Source organism: Mytilus californianus, unplaced genomic scaffold, assembly GCF_021869535.1.
Source record: "Mytilus californianus isolate M0D057914Y unplaced genomic scaffold, xbMytCali1.0.p SCAF_5, whole genome shotgun sequence".
Lineage (NCBI taxonomy): Eukaryota > Metazoa > Mollusca > Bivalvia > Mytilida > Mytilidae > Mytilus > Mytilus californianus.
In genome coordinates, this window is record NW_026262701.1 from 63796000 (window position 1) to 63815121 (window position 19122).

Genomic DNA, 19122 nt, shown 5'->3' on the forward strand with positions numbered 1-19122 from the left:
AGGTACCATACCACAAAGGGAAGGCTGGGATTGAGTTTGGGGGTGATGAATCATAAGGGGGTTTCAAAAAATTTGGGGGGGGGGGGGATTTTTTTTTCATTTTTTTTCTTTAAAATTTTCCATTTTAAATTGGTTATTTCTGATTTATATATAAAAGCAAATAATAATGATATGGTTTGAATAGGTAAATTAAAAAAATTTAAGTTCTTAGACTACTTTCATTCTGTGTGAGAAACCTATGCTGTGTCAAATATTTAATTACAATCCAAATTCAGTGCTGTATCAAGCTTGAATGTTGTGTCCATACTTGCCCCAACTGTTCAGGGTTCGACCTCTGCGGTCGTATCAAGCTGCGCCCCAGCGGAGCATTTTATTCTGCTTTATTTGCGTAATTTCTGAAATATTTTAAATGCAGTATAAAAACAACATACATTCGGTAAACCTTGCATTTCTTCCTATTTCTAAAGCTCGTGCAAACAAATTTTATATTTGGCAATAAAGAATTTTGGAGCTTTAGCCAAACAATAACATTGTGTAATGATGATATCATAAAAGAGTACCCAAAAATCAATCTTAGGGTTTCAGAGGCCGTAAAATATTTTCAAATTATATATGGGTGATGCAATTTTTCATGCTATATATAAATAAGAAGATGTGGTATGAGTGCCAATGAGACAACTCTCCATCCAAGTCGCAATGTATAAAAAGTAAACAATTATAGGTCAAAGTACGGCCTTCAACACCGAGCCTTGGCTCACACCGAACAGCAAGCTATAAAGGGCCCCAAAATGACTAGTGTAAAACAATTCAAACAGGATATATAATACATATATAAAATTGTATGGGGATATATAAGCGTACATTCAGTCAACATTGAATTTCAGCCCCTTTTAACCAATTGGGCCCCAAATTCCTAAAACTTATATAAATTTGAGGTGTAAATGCAATTACTTTCACAGCAATATGATACAAGACTACCATACAGCAACATTGAAGACAGCCTTTTTTATTCATTTCAGGCCTAGGGTTATATAAAAAGAAAGTTTAAACTGACTTAAAGGCCTGTGGTTTCTAAGTCAAACACCAACAAAGTTGCAACTGTCATTGCTTCTTTGCCAACTTTGCCCATCTCCATACTTTCAGGAATTTCTTCTTAATCTGGAGTTCAATTCCTAGTACAAAAATTGTATGCATGAAGTTAAGAATTTATTATAAGATAAGATGACATAAGAAATGTCATGGCATCAATTGTATGATTGATGACATTGAAGTTACATGCACATGCAAACTTTTACTTGCAGTTTCTTAAATTTGAACATTTTATCTAATTAAGTCTAAAAACAGTTGTATTAGGAAGAAATAATACAATATTGCCATGTGAAAATTTTCTTGCCATTTGATGGTGGAGAATAGCAACACTGCTGGTTCTACGGAATTTTGACCATAAAAAAGCTAACTGATACCAAGAAATTTTCAAATAAATTAATAAAGGTATCTCCTAAGTTATGTAGGTATCAGATCTACTGAATATAATAATGTAAATGAACGAACTCAACACATATATATCATACTATCTTTTCAGAGCAAACTTGGTAGTTAGCAGAATTGTTTATTCCATGTTTTGCAAACTGACATCCCCCTTACCTAAATTAGTTTAGAGCAGTTATTTAAAAAATGTCCCACATTGGTTTGGCAGAGAAGATTTGTTAAATATAGTTTGCATTTTTAAAGCATGTTTAGTAAAAGCAGGTCCAATTTAGCAAAATTGCATGTGACATCAGGGTAATCAAACAAAAATATTTGATGGAGAAAAGAAAGTGTAAATTTACGTGTATGGTCAAAAAGAAAACTGACAGTAATTTCAGAGATTTTACCTGTCCTTAATCACCTTATAATTACATTGTGAAATCCAAAAGTTGTTAAAAAGATCAACAAGCTTATTTTTATGTTTAGATGGAATTCACCTGTACATGGAGTGAAGAAAGAGCTGTTACAAAAGGACTACAGTGAAGGTGGATTAAAATTGATCAACCTAAGCTCCTTTATCACAACCCTCAAATATACATGGGTTATAAAACATTTTCAATCCGACTATACACCAAGAGTATGTATTTTGGAATTGTTAGATTGTACTAACATTGATTGATGAAATTGTCTTGGCTTTTGTCTCGTCTGTGACGAAATGCGAGACATAGGTATTACTATCCTGCGGCGTCGGTGGCATTGTAAACTATTTGTATAAAGCTTTTTATTTCAGAAGATAGAAGACCTGGATGCTGCATACCTTGTATGCAGATACCTTGTTACAAAGTTACTGTCTGTCATATATATGTCCATTGTCCTTGACCTCATTTTCTTGGTTCAGTGACTGCTTGCAAAAAAAAGATTTTTTTTGGTCATGTGAATTTCTCACTTATTATGAGTATTTAAGGATAGCTATATTTGGTATATGGATTCCTAGCTTGCAACGTCTACATGTCTGTCAGACAGTGTTGACCTGACATCGACCTCACACCATGGATCAGTGATCAAGGTTATAGATACAGATTAGGTCCATTTCTCAGATACTATAAGGAGAAAATGTTACTGTTTTTCCTATAGGGTATATGTCAGTCTTGCAGGTTTCATCTGGCTTTGACCTCATTTATATGGTTCATTGGTCAATGTAAAGTTTTAATGTTTTGGTCTGTTTTTCAAGTACTATAAGCAATAGGTCAACTATATTTGGTGTATGGAATGATTGTATGGTGTACATGTCTGTCAATCAGATAACATCTGACCTTGACCTCATTTTCATGGTTCATTTTTCAATGTTAAGTTTTTGTGTTTTGGTCTGTTTTTCAAAAACTATTAGCAAGAGGTCAGCTATATTTGGTGTATGGAATGATTGTAAGTTGTACATGTCTGTCTGGCAGGTATAATCTGACCTTGACCTCATTTTCATGGTTCATTGGTCAATGTTAAGTTTACCTTTATCTTTAAAGGGGCACTAGCTGTCAAATTCATGTTCACCGATTTGACTCAAATTCTAATATTTGATTTATAACAATGTAAAACATGTATCCAAATTATAAAAAGTCTTAAATAAACAATTTACAGGGCATGGGCTCGAGAATTTGTAGCTTCGTTTCGTGTGTATTTGAGTCTAGACGCTATCTAATTAACTATCGAGTTGACCTCCGAATACCTCCAATGACCATATAAGTGATATAAACATAAATAAAGATATAAATAGATAAAGCGAACTCGTGCAATTGGATTTTTCTAGGTCTGTTAAATTTCATATTATAGATTAAAAATATATGTTAATCATCGTTTTTACCTGTAAAAGAAAGATTTTTTGTGGATCGAAGTAGTCAATTAAATGATTTATCTATGTTTTACTTTCAATGTTGACATTCTTTTCCTTGAAATAACTATACACACACAATTCATGCGTTATCCATCTCTAGCTACTTAAGGGGTTAAATTGAAGTTCACATGAATACGGATTTAATGGGGTCGAATTATTCACTTGCAAGTGAATAATACATTATCAATGTTTCTTAGCTTATTTTGACAAAATTGAACCATACTGGCTGCTAAAAGCGAATTATTATTTCACTTTTTCACTTTCATTAATGATTGAACAAAAAAAATCCTATTTTAGATTTTTTATATATCTCTTAGCTAGTGCCCCTTTAAGACTTTCAACATAGAATCAATGGTCAGTAAAGCAGATGAGACATTACAGCTTGTGCACTCTTGTTGTCTTTGTTTGGGGACATTACAAAATCAATTGAGGGGGGGGGGGGGGGGGGGGGGGGGGAATGCGGTAATTTGATTTATCTGCAAATAAAACGATATATTTTTAACTGCAAATATTTAAAAAAAAAAAGGTTTAACATTGCAGACAGTCAGTCACAGTGCAACATAAAATAAAGTCTCTATTCAGCATTGAAAAACTAATTGCTGTTGAAAATTAAAGAGAAGATACTTTTAACAATAGTTGGAATGCTTTTGCCATACTTTTCAGTGATTGATCAGTTGTTTTTATACGACAGCAAAAAAATTTTTGTGGTCGTATATTGGTATGACGTTGGCGTCGTCGTCCGGCGTCGTCATCCGAAGACACATTAGTTTTCGCACTCTAACTTAAGTTTAAGTGAATGGATCTCAATGAAATTTTACCATAAGGTTCAATACCACGAAAGGAAGGTGGGGATTGATTTTGGGGGTTATGGTACCAACAGTTAAGGAATTAGGGGCCAAAAAGGGGCCAAAAATAAGCATTTTTGTAACTTCCAGACATAACTTGTGTGTAAGTGTATGGATCTCTCTGACATTGTACCACAAGGTTCCATATCACAAAGGGAAGGCTGTAATTGATTTTAGGGGTAATTGCCTCAAAATTTTAGGAATTAGGGGCAAAAAAGGGGCAAAAAACAAGCATTTTTCTAGTTTCATCACAATAACTTGTGTGTGTTTGGATATTTCTGAAATTGTACTACAAGGTTCCATATCACAAAGGGAAAGCTGGAATTGAGTTTGGGGGTAATTGCCCGAAACGTTTAGGAATTGGGGGCCAAAAAGGGGCCAAAAATAAGCATTTTTCTAGTTTCCAGACAATAACTTGTGTTCAAGTGTATGGATCTCTCTGAAATTGTACTGCAAGGTACCATACCACAAAGGGAAGGCTGGGATTGAGTTTGGGGGTGATGAATCATAAGGGGGTCCAAAAAATTTGGGGGGGGAATTTTTTTTTTTCTTTTTTTTTCTTTTTTTCCTTTTTTTTTTCTTTTAAAATTTTCCATTTTAAGTTGGTTATTTCTGATTATTACATTGGTAGCTTTGAATTACATTGATTTCCCAGTCAAATAAAAACCGATAATTTCACATGTGAAATAAACGTGGTTATTTCACTCTCTGACGTCATACAATAATAGGCGTTGTCAAGACGTCGATAACGTCGGATCAAAACAAATTGTGAATGCGTAGAAAAAAGATATAGTTCCTTACATTTTCTACATTAATTTCATTAAAAAAAGCAATTTGCCAATGTAATAAAAAGAATAACTAATCAAAGAATTCAAATATCGAAAAATATTCAACTCGTGACCGAACAACACTGATAATTAACTCATGCGCTACGCGCATTCGTGAATTAATGTGTTGTTCGGTCACTCGTTGAATATTTTTCTCTATTTGAATTCTTCGATTAGTTATTCTATAATTAATATTTAAAAGCAAATAATAATGATATGGTAGGAGATACACACCAAACAGGATGTGTAAATTATTATATAATAAGTATTGTGCAATAGCAAGAAATTTTCAATTGCACAGTATTGCACAATTGCAAGAAATCTTCAATTGCACAGTATTGCGCAATAGCAAGAAATCTTCAATTGCACAGTATTGCGCAATAGCAAGAAATATCCAATAGCACAATATTGCGCAATAGCAAGAAATTGTCAATTGTACAGTATTGCACAATAGCAAGAAATATTCAATTGCACAGTATTGTGCAAAAGAAGATACTTCGTATAAATTGCTTATTTCTTGATCAATTTCAATGGGGTTTTATTCTTGAATTCTTGGGGTTCTTTAATATGCTGAATCTAACCGTGTATTAAGTTTTTGGATTTTGGGCCCCGTTTTTAAATAGGTCCACATTGAGGTCCAAAGGGTCCAAAATTTAACTTTGTTTGATTTCATCAAAAATTGAATTATTGGGGTTCTTTGATATGCCGAATCTAACCGTGTATTTAGATTCTTAATTTTTGGTTCCGTTTTCAAATTGGTAAACATTAAGGTCAAAAGGGTCCAAAATTAAACTTAGTTTGATTTTAACAAAAATTGAATTTTTAGGGTACTTTGATATGCTGAATCTAAACATGTATTTAGATTTTTGATTATGGGCCCAGTTTTCAAGTTGGTCCAAATCAGGGTCCAAAATTAAACTTTGTTTGATTTCAACAAAAATTGAATATATGGGGTTCTTTAATATGCTGAATCTAACCATGTATTTAGATTTTTGATTTTTGGGCCCCGTTATCAACTTTGTCCACATTGAGGTCAAAAGGGTCCAAAATTAAACTTTGTTTGATTTCATCAAAAATTGAATTCTTGGGGTTCTTTGATATGCTGAATCTAACCATGTATTTAGATTTTTTATTTGTGGACCCGCTATCAAATTGGTTCATATTGAGGTCAAAAGGGTCCAAAATTAAACTTTGTTTGATTTCATCAAAAATTGAATTATTGGGGTTCTTTGATATGCCAAATCTAACCGTGTATTTAGATTTTTAATTTTGGGTCCCGTTTTTAAATTGGTCTACATTAAGGTCCAAAGGGTCCAAAATTAAACTTAGTTTGATTTTAACAAAAATTGAATTCTTGGGGTTCTTTGATATGCTGAATCTAAACATGTGTTTAGATTTTTGATTATGGGCCCAGTTTTCAAGTTGGTCCAAATCGGGGTCCAAAATTAAACTTTGTTTGATTTCAACAAAAATTGAATATATTGGGTTCTTTGATATGCTGAATCTAAACATGTATTTAGATTTTAGATTTTTGGCCCAGTTTTCAAGTTGGTCCAAATTGGGGTCCAAAATTAAACTTTGTTTGATTTCAACAAAAATTGAATATATGGGGTTCTTTGATATGCTGAATCTTACCATGTATTTAGATTTTTTATTTGTGGGCCCGCTATCAAATTGGTTCATATTGAGGTCAAAAGGTTCCAAAATTAAACTTTGTTTGATTTCATCAAAAATTTAATTATTGGGGTTCTTTGATATGCCAAATCTAACCGTGTATTTAGATTTTTAATTTTGGGTCCCGTTTTTTAAATTGGTCTACATTAAGGTCCAAAGGGTCCAAAATTAAACTTAGTTTGATTTTAACTAAAATTGAATTTTTGGGGTTCTTTGATATGCTGAATCTAAACATGTGTTTAGATTTTTTATTATGGGACCAGTTTTCAAGTTGGTCCAAGTTGGGGTCCAAAATTAAACTTTGATTTCAACAAAAATTGAATATATGGGGTTCTTTGATATGCTGAATCTAAACATGTATTTAGATTTTAGATTTTTGGCCCAGTTTTCAGGTTGGTCCAAATTGGGGTCCAAAATTAAACTTTGTTTGATTTCAACAAAAATTGAATATATGGGGTTCTTTGATATGCTGAATCTTACCATGTATTTAGATTTTTTATTTTGTGGGCCCGCTATCAAATTGGTTCATATTGAGGTCAAAAGGGTCCAAAATTAAACTTTGTTTGATTTCATCAAAAATTGAATTATTGGGGTTCTTTGATATGCCAAATCTAACCGTGTTTTTAGATTTTTAATTGTGGGTCCCGTTTTTTAAATTGGTCTACATTAAGGTCCAAAGGGTCCAAAATTAAACGTAGTTTGATTTTAACAAAAATTGAATTCTTGGGGTACTTTGATATGCTGAATCTAAACATGTGTTTAGATTTTTGATTATGGGACCAGTTTTCAAGTTTGTTCAAGTTGGGGTCCAAAATTAAATTTTGTTTGATTTCAACAAAAATCCAATATATGGGGTTCTTTGATATGCTGAATCTAACCATGTACTTTGATTTTGGACATTGGACCATAATAGGTAAATTAAAAAAATTGAAGTTCTTAGACCACATTCTTTCTGTGTCAGAACCTATGCTGTGTCAAATATTTAATCACAATCCAAATTCAGAGCTGTATCAAGCTTGAATGTTGTGTCCATACTTGCCCCAACTGTTCAGGGTTCGACCTCTGCGGTCGTATCAAGCTGCGCCCAGCGAAGCATTTTATTCCATTTATAAAGGGGCATTACTCTAGAACGGTTTGAGTGATGCCACCAAAATTTACCCTTGATCTGTATTTTGTGATAATAAGCATTGTGTATAAGTTTCATAACATTTGGTTGAGGCAAACTTAAGTTAGAGAACGGAAACTAAAAATTTTGTAATTTTTATACGACTGCAAAAAAATTTTTGTGGTCGTATATTGGTATGACGTTGGCGTCGTCCTCGTCGTCCGGCGTCGTCCGAAGACACATTGGTTTTCGCACTCTAACTTTAGTTTAAGTGAATGGATCTCTATGAAATTTTACCACAAGGTTCAATACCACAAAAGGAAGGTGGGGATTGATTTTGGGGGTTATGGTACCAACAGTAAAGGAATTAGGGGCCAAAAAGGGGCCAAAAATAAGCATTTTTGTAACTTCCAGACATAACTTGTGTGTTAGTGTATGGATCTCTCTGACATTGTACCACAAGGTTCCATATCACAAAAGGAATGCTGGGATTGATTTTGGAGGTAATTGCCTCAAAATTTTAGGAATTGGGGGCCAAAAAAGGGGCAAAAAACAAGCATTTTTCTAGTTTCATGACAATAACTTGTGTTCAAGTGTATGGATCTCTCTGAAATTGTACTGCAAGGTTCCATACCACAAAGGGAAGGCTGGGATTGATGATGGGGGTAATTGCCTCAATATTTTAGGAATTAGGGGCCAAAAAGGGGCAAAAAACAAGCATTTTTCTAAATTCAGGACAATAACTTGTGTGTAAGTGTATGGATCTTTCTGAAATTGTACTACAAGGTTCCATATCACAAAAGGAAAGTTGGGTTTGAATTTGGGGGTAATTGCCCTAAACGTTTAGGAATTTGGGGCCAAAAAGGGGCCAAAAAACACATTTTTCTAGTTTCCAGACAATAACTTGTGTTCAAGTGTATGGATCTCTCTGAAATTGTACTGCAAGGTACCATACCACAAAGGGAAGGTTGGGATTGAGTTTGGGGGTGATGAATCATAAGGGGGTTCAAAATATTTGGGGGAGGGATTTTTTTTTCTTTAAAATTTTCCATTTTAAATTGGTTATTTTTGATTTATATATAAAAGCAAATAATAATGATACGGTTTGAATAGGCAAATTAATTTTTTTTAAGTTCTTAGACATATTCATTCTGTGTCAGAAACCTATGCTGTGTCAAATATTTAATCACAATCCAAATTCAGTGCTGTATCAAGCTTGAATGTTGTGTCCATACTTGCCCCAACTTTTCAGGGTTCAACCTCTGCGGCCGTATCAAGCTGCGCCCAGCGGAGCATTTTATTTTTCTTATGTTATACTATTTTTTTCTTTGAGTATATCCAATTATGGATGGTAGAAAGTCCGAATATCCAGAATTATCAATAATAAAAGATTATTTCTCTTAGGGCGCAGTCCGAAGTGAGATAAATTTGTAGGGTTGACAATCTTGGATATGCACCGCTTCAAATGGGCCACATTTGTTTAATTATACCAAAGGACCCTTTGAACGTTCAACCATTGAAAATACATATGAAAGAAGCTCTTGTACATGTCTTACTGTAGTAACAAATATTTTGTATAAACTCTTACGTCAAAGAATTATTTTGTGACTTAAAATGCCTCATATGTACAACAGATGAAGACTCATTCTGTAAAGAATTGTCGGCCCTGAAAAGGGCCGTTTGTGAAAGCTATCTTCGGCTCCAGATGGATTTCAAATACTTGTTTCTTCGTCACTCAAGTCATAAATAAGCATTCTTCTAGTTTCCAGACAATAACTTGTGTTCAAGTGTATGGATCTCTCTGAAATTGTACTGCAACCTACCATACCACAAAGGGAAGGCTGGGATTGAGTTTGGGGGTAATTCCCTCAAAATTTTAGGAATTAGCGGCCAAAAAGGGGCAAAAAACAAGCATTTTTCTAGTTTCAGGACAATGACTTGTGTGTAAGTGTATGGATCTCTCTGAAATTGTACTGCAAGGTACCATACCACAAAGGGAAGGCTGGGATTGAGTTTGGGGGTGATTAATCATAACGGGGTTCAAAAAATATGGGGGGGGGGGGGATATTTTTTTTTTCCTTTTTTTTCTTTTTTTCCTTTTTTTTTTCTTTTAAAATTTTCCATTTTAAGTTGGTTATTTCTGATTTATATTTAAAAGCAAATAATAATGATATGGTAGGAGATACACACCAAAGAGGATGTGTAAATTATTATATAATAAGTATTGTGCAATAGCAAGAAATTTTCAATTGCACAGTATTGCACAATAGCAAGAAATCTTCAATTGCACAGTATTGCGCAATAGCAAGAAATCTTCAATTGCACAGTATTGCGCAATAGCAAGAAATATCCAATAGCACAATATTGCGCAATAGCAAGAAATTGTCAATTGTACAGTATTGCGCAATAGCAAGAAATATTTAATTGCACAGTATTGTGCAAAAGAAGATACTTCATATAAATTGCTTATTTCTTGACCAATTTCAATGGGGTTTTATTCTTGAATTCTTGGGGTTCTTTAATATGCTGAATCTAACCGTGTATTTAGTTTTTGGATTTTGGGCCCCGATTTTAAATTGGTCCACATTGAGGTCCAAAGGGTCCAAAATTAAACTTTGTTTGATTTCATCAAAAATTGAATTATTGGGGTTCTTTGATATGCCGAATCTAACCGTGTATTTAGATTCTTAATTTTTGGTTCTGTTTTCAAATTGGTCTACATTAGGGTCCAAAATTAAACTTAGTTTGATTTTAACAAAAATTGAATTCTTAGGGTTCTTTGATATGCTGAATCTAAATATGTATTTAGATTTTTGATTATGAGCCCAGTTTTCAAGTTGGTCCAAATCGGGGTCCAAAATTAAACTTTGTTTGATTTCAACAAAAATTGAATATATGGGGTTCTTTGATATGCTGAATCTAACCATGTATTTAGATTTTTGATTTTTGTGCCTCGTTATCAACTTTGTCCACATTGAGGTCAAAAGGGTCCAAAATTAAACTTTGTTTGATTTCATCAAAAATTGAATTCTTGGGGTTCTTTGATATGCTGAATCTAACCATGTATTTAGATTTTGGATATTGGACCATAATAGGTGAATGTCCAATTTAAAATTTTTAAGTTCTTAGACCACATTCATTCTGTGTCAGAAACCTATGCTGTGTCAAATATTTAATCACAATCCAAATGCAAAGCTGTATCAAGCTTGAATGTTGTGTCCATACTTGCCCCAACTGTTCAGGGTTCGACCTCTGCGGTCGTATCAAGCTGCGCCCTGCGGAGCATTTTATTCCATTATAAAGTGGCATAACTCTAGAACCGTTTAAGTGACACCACCAAAATTCAAACCTGATCTGTGTTTTGTTGTAATAAGCATTGTGTATAAGTTTCATAACATTTGGTTGAGGAAAACTTAAGTTAGAGAACGGAAACTAAAAATTTTGCAATTTTTCCATTTATAGAGGGGCATAACTCTAGAACGGTTAAAGTGACGCCACCAAAATTCAAACTTGATCTGTGTTTTGTGGTAATAAGCATTATGTATAAGTTTCATATCATTTGGTTGAAGCAAACTAAGTTAGATAACGGAAACCAATTTTGGGACTTACAGACGGACAAGGGTAAAACTCAATGCACCCTCCGCTACGACGGGGGCATAAAAATTCATGCATCTAAGACTTAAATATCAGTCACTCATGTACTGGTACTGTACCAGTACATGAGTGACTGATATTTAAGTACCAGTACATGAGTGACTGATATTTAAGTCTTAGAAGGCTTCCAAAACGGTCATATATGCCGGACATTTGTATAATCTCCGCTAAATGTCCGGCTGGGCAAAGCATGAAACAGTCATCTACTTTTTAGTTTTCAAGGCTTTCTTATTAAGAGACGGTCATTTTAACATAATTCGCGATCTTTTTAACCCAACCTTTTGCCTTTAACAGCCACACATAATTTTCCGGTCATAAAAGTGACATGATCATTAAGTACTATCAAAACAACCCCTACTTAAATACCTTCTCATTTTAATCAAGGCTAATTAGTTGTCGAACAGCTGAAATTTACATGTTCAGGTGACAGGTAACTATTTTGAACCGGACATTGATCGGTCTATTTAAAGTTATTTTCTCACATTTCAGCGGTTTGCATCTAATTAATTTAGTCAAAAAGATTTAAATTATCAGAAATACGTTTACAAATATGATTTGATGAAAAAATTAATAAGGCGAAAATGAAAAATCGTCATAACCACGTTCTTTGAACCAGAGACATGTCTCTGTTTGAACAAGTACACGTGTGCGCATGTGCGCAGGTGTGAAATTCAATTATGCATCCTAATTTCTTTAAAAAATGCTTAAATTGTCATTGATACCTTTATCTCGCGTTTATTTCGAATATTTTCTTGAAAAAAATAACGTAGAAAGAGCTTCTTACACTCATTAATGTCATTCATGCTTTGCAAACGTACACGGAATTTACGTATCCGTCTCTGGTCCATGTTTTACCATTGCCAAGATAACATCCGATTAAAAACGAAAGTAAAGTTTTTGACAACGTTATTTTGCACAAATAAAGAGTCTAAGGCAGATATAAGTACGCTGATATTGCACACTTTGAATGATGCACTTCCAATTTAACAGTTTACGTCAGAACTTCAAATTTGAATCAAAGAAAGTTTAATATCGTTCTTTTTTTTTTAATGTCAATCATTGGGATGGCCAACTCGGCAACTGATTACCATAATTGCCTTTTGTTTATTTAGTCTTAAGGGATTAAAATCGGGATAATATATAAAATGTCTGGCTGGCTAAAAATAATTTTGGAAGCCCTGTTAACTACACATCCAACATCCAATGGATTTAGTGTAAAGACGTTATCAACAGTCAAGAGAAAAACATGACCTTGTGCAATACCAAAATATAGGTATCAACAGATTGTAGTACTGTGAAATTGCATATGTGTATAACAATAATATTTATTATTAACCAATGACTTGAAATACATTATAAATTGTACATTTCATACAATTTTATGATTCAATGTGTCTGAGAGCTGGTCATTAATACAGGTCTAATACAGAAAATCCGGTTAATACAGAATTTTTACTGGTCTTAGTTCAAAAAGATGTCAGAAAATGGATGTGTATATTACACGAAATATAAGACTCAACATGTTTGATGTAAGATTTGTTTAATTATACGACCGCAAAAAAATTTTGTGGTCGTGTATTGGTATGACGTTGGCGTCGTCGTTGTCTTCGTCCGAAGACACATTGGTTTTTGCACTCTAACTTTAGTTGGATCTCTATGAAATTTTACCATAAGGTTCAATACTACAAAAGGAAGGTTGTGATTGATTTTGGGGGTTATGGTACCAACAGTTAAGGAATTAGGGGCCAAAAAGGGGCCAAAAATAAGCATTTTTGTAACTTCCAGACATAACTTGTGTGTTAGTGTATGGCAATCTCTGACATTATACCACAAGTTTCCATATCACAAAGGGAATGCTGGGATTGATTTTGGGGGTAATTGCCTCAAAATTTTAGGGATTAGGGGCAAAAAAAGGGGCTAAAAACAAGCATTTTTCTAGTTTCATGATAATAACTTGTGTATAAGAGAATGGATCTTTCTGAAATTGTACTACAAGGTTCCATATCACAAAGGGAAAGCTGGAATTGAGTTTGGGTATAATTGCCCAAAACGTTTAGGAATAAGGGGCCAAAAAGGGGCCAAAAATAAGCATTCTTCTAGTTTCCAGACAATAACTTGTGTTCAAGTGTATGCATCTCTCTGAAATTGTACTGCAACCTACCATACCACAAAGGGAAGGCTGGGATTGAGTTTGGGGGTAATTCCCTCAAAATTTTAGGAATTAGGGGCCAAAAAGGGGCAAAAAACAAGCATTTTTCTAGTTTCAGGACAATGACTTGTGTGTAAGTGTATGGATCTTTATGAAATTGTACTACAAGGTTCCATATCACAAAGGGAAAGCTGGGTTTGAGTTTGGGGGTAATTGCCTCAAACGTTTAGGAATTTGGGGCCAAAAAGGGTCCAAAAAACAAGCATTTTTCTAGTTTCCAGACAATAACTTGTGTTCAAGTGTATGGATCTCTCTGAAATTGTACTGCAAGGTACCATACCACAAAGGGAAGGTTGGGATTGAGTTTGGGGGTGATGAATCATAAGGGGGTTCAAAATATTTGGGGGAGGGATTTTTTTTTCTTTAAAATTTTCCATTTTAAATTGGTTATTTTTGATTTATATATAAAAGCAAATAATAATGATACGGTTTGAATAGGCAAATTAATTTTTTTTAAGTTCTTAGACATATTCATTCTGTGTCAGAAACCTATGCTGTGTCAAATATTTAATCACAATCCAAATTCAGTGCTGTATCAAGCTTGAATGTTGTGTCCATACTTGCCCCAACTTTTCAGGGTTCAACCTCTGCGGCCGTATCAAGCTGCGCCCAGCGGAGCATTTTATTTTTCTTATGTTATACTATTTTTTTCTTTGAGTATATACAATTATGGATGGTAGAAAGTCCGAATATCCAGAATTATCAATAATAAAAGATTATTTCTCTTAGGGCGCAGTCCGAAGTGAGATAAATTTGTAGGGTTGACAATCTTGGATATGCACCGCTTCAAATGGGCCACATTTGTTTAATTATACCAAAGGACCCTTTGAACGTTCAACCATTGAAAATACATATGAAAGAAGCTCTTGTACATGTCTTACTGTAGTAACAAATATTTTGTATAAACTCTTACGTCAAAGAATTATTTTGTGACTTAAAATGCCTCATATGTACAACAGATGAAGACTCATTCTGTAAAGAATTGTCGGCCCTGAAAAGGGCCGTTTGTGAAAGCTATCTTCGGCTCCAGATGGATTTCAAATACTTGTTTCTTCGTCACTCAAGTCCACGGACCAGTTCTTACCTGGATGTTGCCATTTTGTTTACATACGTCAGTGACGTCATTTTGATGGGAGATAACTTGTGTAAAAATCGGGAGGCTCTAAGGTTTTTTCACCGGTGAATAAAAGGTTAATTCATCGCACATTATTATTTTTTGGGTTATTCGACATTCCTTGCATTAAAATGATAATTAACCCAAATAGTTCATATTGATCCTGTATGAGTCGTTCTACAGTTGTGTTTATCCTCAATCAGCTTTTGGTGGTTATTTTAAGTCGTTGGTAAATAAAGGTGTCATAAAATGGGTGTTTTCATATAAATCCTGTATTATGTCCTCTTACAGTCGTCATGGTTGTATTGGGTCTCGATCAGCTGTATTGGCCTGGCTACGCCTCGAGCCAATACCGCTAACCTCGACCCAATATGACTGTTCTTGAACATATTACAGGATTAATATGAAAACACCCATTTAATAACACTATAGTATGATCTTAATTTACTGATAACAAAATCAATATTTATACCAATAAAAACAAAATTCAAAGATCTAATTACAGTGTTGAATTGGTTACCTTTTAGAATAAGTTTATTTAAAGGATTATTAAGTTTACCGGATTGTTTCTAAATTTTAAGGATATGTGGAAGGAGCATTATTTTCTATACTGACGTCTGATGTAACTGACATATAATTAAAAATTAAACTTCTGGTATTTTTTGCGAATAAGAAATTATAGATGGTTTTTGGCTCTGTGTTTACATGTAAATTGAATGTGTGCAAATGTAATTTAAAGGAAATTTGATTTATTAAATTATAGTTTATACACAACAAAATGTATCTTCTATCTAAGAGTTTAGAAATATCAATGAATCTAATTTTAGGTACAATTTATTTTTAGATTCTATTAGCATTACTCCAAGAGGGGGTATGTGTTTTGCTGACCTAATTATAAAAGTAACAAGCTGACCTATCATACGTTTTTAATCAGCTATCCCACCCATCGTCCCCATCTACACCATATGGGTTTCCAATAAGATACTTGTATCTTACCAGAATGTATTTGTTTAGTGTATAGATAGATAATGAAGCTTCATATTTTTATTTGTTGAAACTAAAGGTTTTTTTTCACAAGACTTCTTAATAAATCTACATCACATAATTAGTCCCCTACCGACGAAGTCGAAGGGGACTTTAGGTTTGCAATCCGTCCGTCTGTCCATCCGTCAGTCCGGCAAATTAGTTTTCAACACTTTTTCTTCATGCTTGAAGATATTAATTTGATATTTGGTGTATTGTTTAATCATGACAAGTTACAGATCAAGTTCGAATTTTGTTCCGGTCTGACAATTTTGTGCAGAGTTATGGTCCTTGAACTTAGAAAATTCACTCAAATAATCAGTTTTCTGCACTTTTTTATACGACCGCAACAATTAAAAAATTTTTGGTCGTATATTGGTATCACGTTGTCGTCGTTGTCCGGCGTCGTCGACGTCAGCGTCGTACAAAGACAGATGGTTTCCAGATAATAACTTTAGTATAAGTGAATAGAAATCAATAAAATTTTAACACAAGGTTTATAACCACTAAAGGAAGGGAGGTAATCCAAATCAATTAAAAGAACACTGTTTGATTACCTCCCTTACACTGCTTGTAAATTATGTATTAAGAAATGATGATTGTCTTGAGGTGATTAGCTGTCAATTTATTTTTAGCAGTTACTATTAATTAATATTAATTTTAGCCATGACTATGTGTCATTTTATATTTTAAAACTTTTATGATGTATTTAAATAGGTAATTATGGTTGCAAACTCCATTAGAAATTTGAATTGAGATACTGACCATATCTTGAGGGAAAGATTTTTTTTTGGGGGCCCAACTTTTCAGGGTTGGACATCTGAGGTCGTATCCAGCTGCGCTTAGCGAAGCAATTTATTTAACCTTGGTATTACACAATTTATATTCTATATCTCTTTGAAAATAATAAAACAGATTCTATGCCACTTCGCTTACACTGATCTACAATTTTTCCTGTCTTATTACAAATCAGTGCCTATCAATTATTATACTACCGCAAAAATTAAAAAATTTTTGGTTGTATATTGGTATCACGTTGTCGTCGTCAGCGTCGTCAGCGTCGTCCAAAGACAGATGGTTTCCGGATAATAACTTTAGTATAAGTAAAAAGAAATCAATAAAATTTTAACACAAGGTTTATAACCACTAAAGGAAGGTTGGGATTGATTTTGGGGGTTATGGTCCCAAATGTTTAGGAATTAGGGGCCAAAAAAGGGGCCCAAATAAGCATTTTTGTAGTTTCCAGACAATAATTTGTGTTAAAGTGTATGAATCTCTCTGAAATTATTCCACAAGTTTCCATACTACAAAGGGATGGTTAGGATTGACTTTGGGGGGTTATGGCTCAAACCATTTAGGAATTAGGGGCCAAAAAAGGGGAAAAACAAGGGTTTTTCTGGTTAAAGGACAATTGAGACAATTTAAAAGCAGTGTAAGGGAGGTAGTCCAAATCAAAATCCAAATCAATTTAAATAACAATGTTTGATTACCTCCCTTACACTGCTTGTAAATTATGTATTAAGAAATGATGATTGTCTGAGATACTGACCATAACTTGAGGGAAAGAATTATTTTTTGGAATAAGGGTAAGGGGGGAGGTGAAAAAAATTGGAGGGGGACAATTTTTCTCTCATTTCAGATTTCAGAAATTAAAAGAAAATTTCTTCAAATATTTTTTTTTGGGGGGTTAATATTCAACAGCAAAGTGTATTGCACAAATGCAAAAAAACAGGGTAAAATTTTTTTGGGGGGAGGGGGGGTCAATTCACATAGTGTAATGCACAAAAGCAAAAAATTGAATATAAATTCAAATCATAAAACCAATTTGAAGTTCTTTGACTACAGTTATTCTGTGTCAGAAACCTATTATGTGTCAAAAATTTAATTACAATCCAAATTCAGACCTGTATCAAGAGTGAATATTGTGTCCATTTTGGCCCCAACTTTTCAGGGTTGGACATCTGCTGTCGTATCCAGCTGAGCTCAGCGAAGCAATTTATTTTGTCATGCTTGAAGATATTGATTTGATGATTGGTATATAGTTTTATCATAACAAGTTACAGATCAAGTTCGAATTTTGTTCCGGTCTAATGATTTTGTGCAGAGTTATGGTCCTTGGACTTAGAAATTCACTCAAATAATCAGTTTTCCTCAATTTTTTTCGTCATGCTTGAAGATATTGATTTGATAATTGGTATATAGTTTTATCATGACAAGTTACAGATCAAGTTCGAATTTTGTTCTGGTCTAATGATTTTGTGCAGAGTTATGGTTCTTGGACTTAGAAAATTCACTCAAATAATCAATTTTCCACATTTTTTTTCGTCATGCTTGAAGATATTGACTTGATATTTGTTATATAGTTTACACCATGACAAGTTATAGATCAAGTTAGCATTTTGTTCCAGTACAATGAATTTTTAACCGGTTGGGGACTATGTATTGCCAGGCAATACTCACAGAATGCTTGTTATACATAATATTGACTTTATGATATTAGTTCTTTAGTAATTGTTTTATTCATTAATAACTTTCTTAGTCATTAAGTTTAGTTTTATACATATGCACATTGTATATTTAGACTTGTTTTCTCACTAATTTAGGGGCTACTCATATTGTGGATTACAAATAGCTTCAGGCCTTTATAATTCAAGGGGAATTATACTCCCTCAATTCAATAATACATCAGATAGGTTAATTCCTGCCGGGATCTCCCCAGGAACAATTATGTATTTTAATATTTAAGGTAATTCCTGCCAGGATCTCCCCAGGAACAATTATGTATTTTAAGGTATTAAGTTAATTCCTGCCAGGATCTCCTCAGGAATAGGCCTGCCGGGATCTCCACAGGTCGGTAATTTTCTTTAGTCAAGTAGCTCGCACCTGCCGGGATCTCCCCAGGTGACATTTCATACAGTTTTAAGTTTGCTGCAGGGATCTCCCCAGCATTGTTATGCAATTTATGTTAAACTTTTTTGTACAAGTTTTCACAGAATTTTACCATTAGGCATTTTCAATTTACATGTATTTTATTATCTTAAAAAAAGTTAAAGGTTAAATTTTTCAATGAATGAGTAGCCCCAAGAAAGCCAATAATGTAACATTTTTAGTTATAGAAATGTATATTGTTATGTATCATGTGTATGGTATCTTATTTGGATAATGATGTTTAGATTTAGTATGTTATATAATAAAAGTTTTCTTAAAAAAAATGTGTTGTGTATAAAAGCTGCGTGCAAACATAATGATTTTTACGCGCAAATGTGAAGGTAACTCTTGCAATTGTAAAATGCACTGATATGAGAGTTGTAACTATTTT

At 33.6% G+C, this 19122-nt stretch overlaps 1 protein-coding gene across 3 annotated transcripts in view; it reads left to right on the top strand.

Moving 5' to 3' along the window:
* Positions 1–19122, top strand: part of LOC127701140 (ranBP-type and C3HC4-type zinc finger-containing protein 1-like) — a 494271-nt gene that overhangs the window by 81917 nt on the left and 393232 nt on the right. For 2 of the 3 annotated variants that reach the window (XM_052204944.1, XM_052204946.1), the window contains exon 3: positions 1954–2104. In XM_052204944.1, coding sequence (XP_052060904.1) covers positions 1954–2104 — 151 coding nt within the window. Of the gene's footprint in view, positions 1–1953; positions 2105–12288; positions 12346–19122 lie in introns of those variants that run through there. The other variant, XM_052204945.1, reaches the window with a different exon arrangement.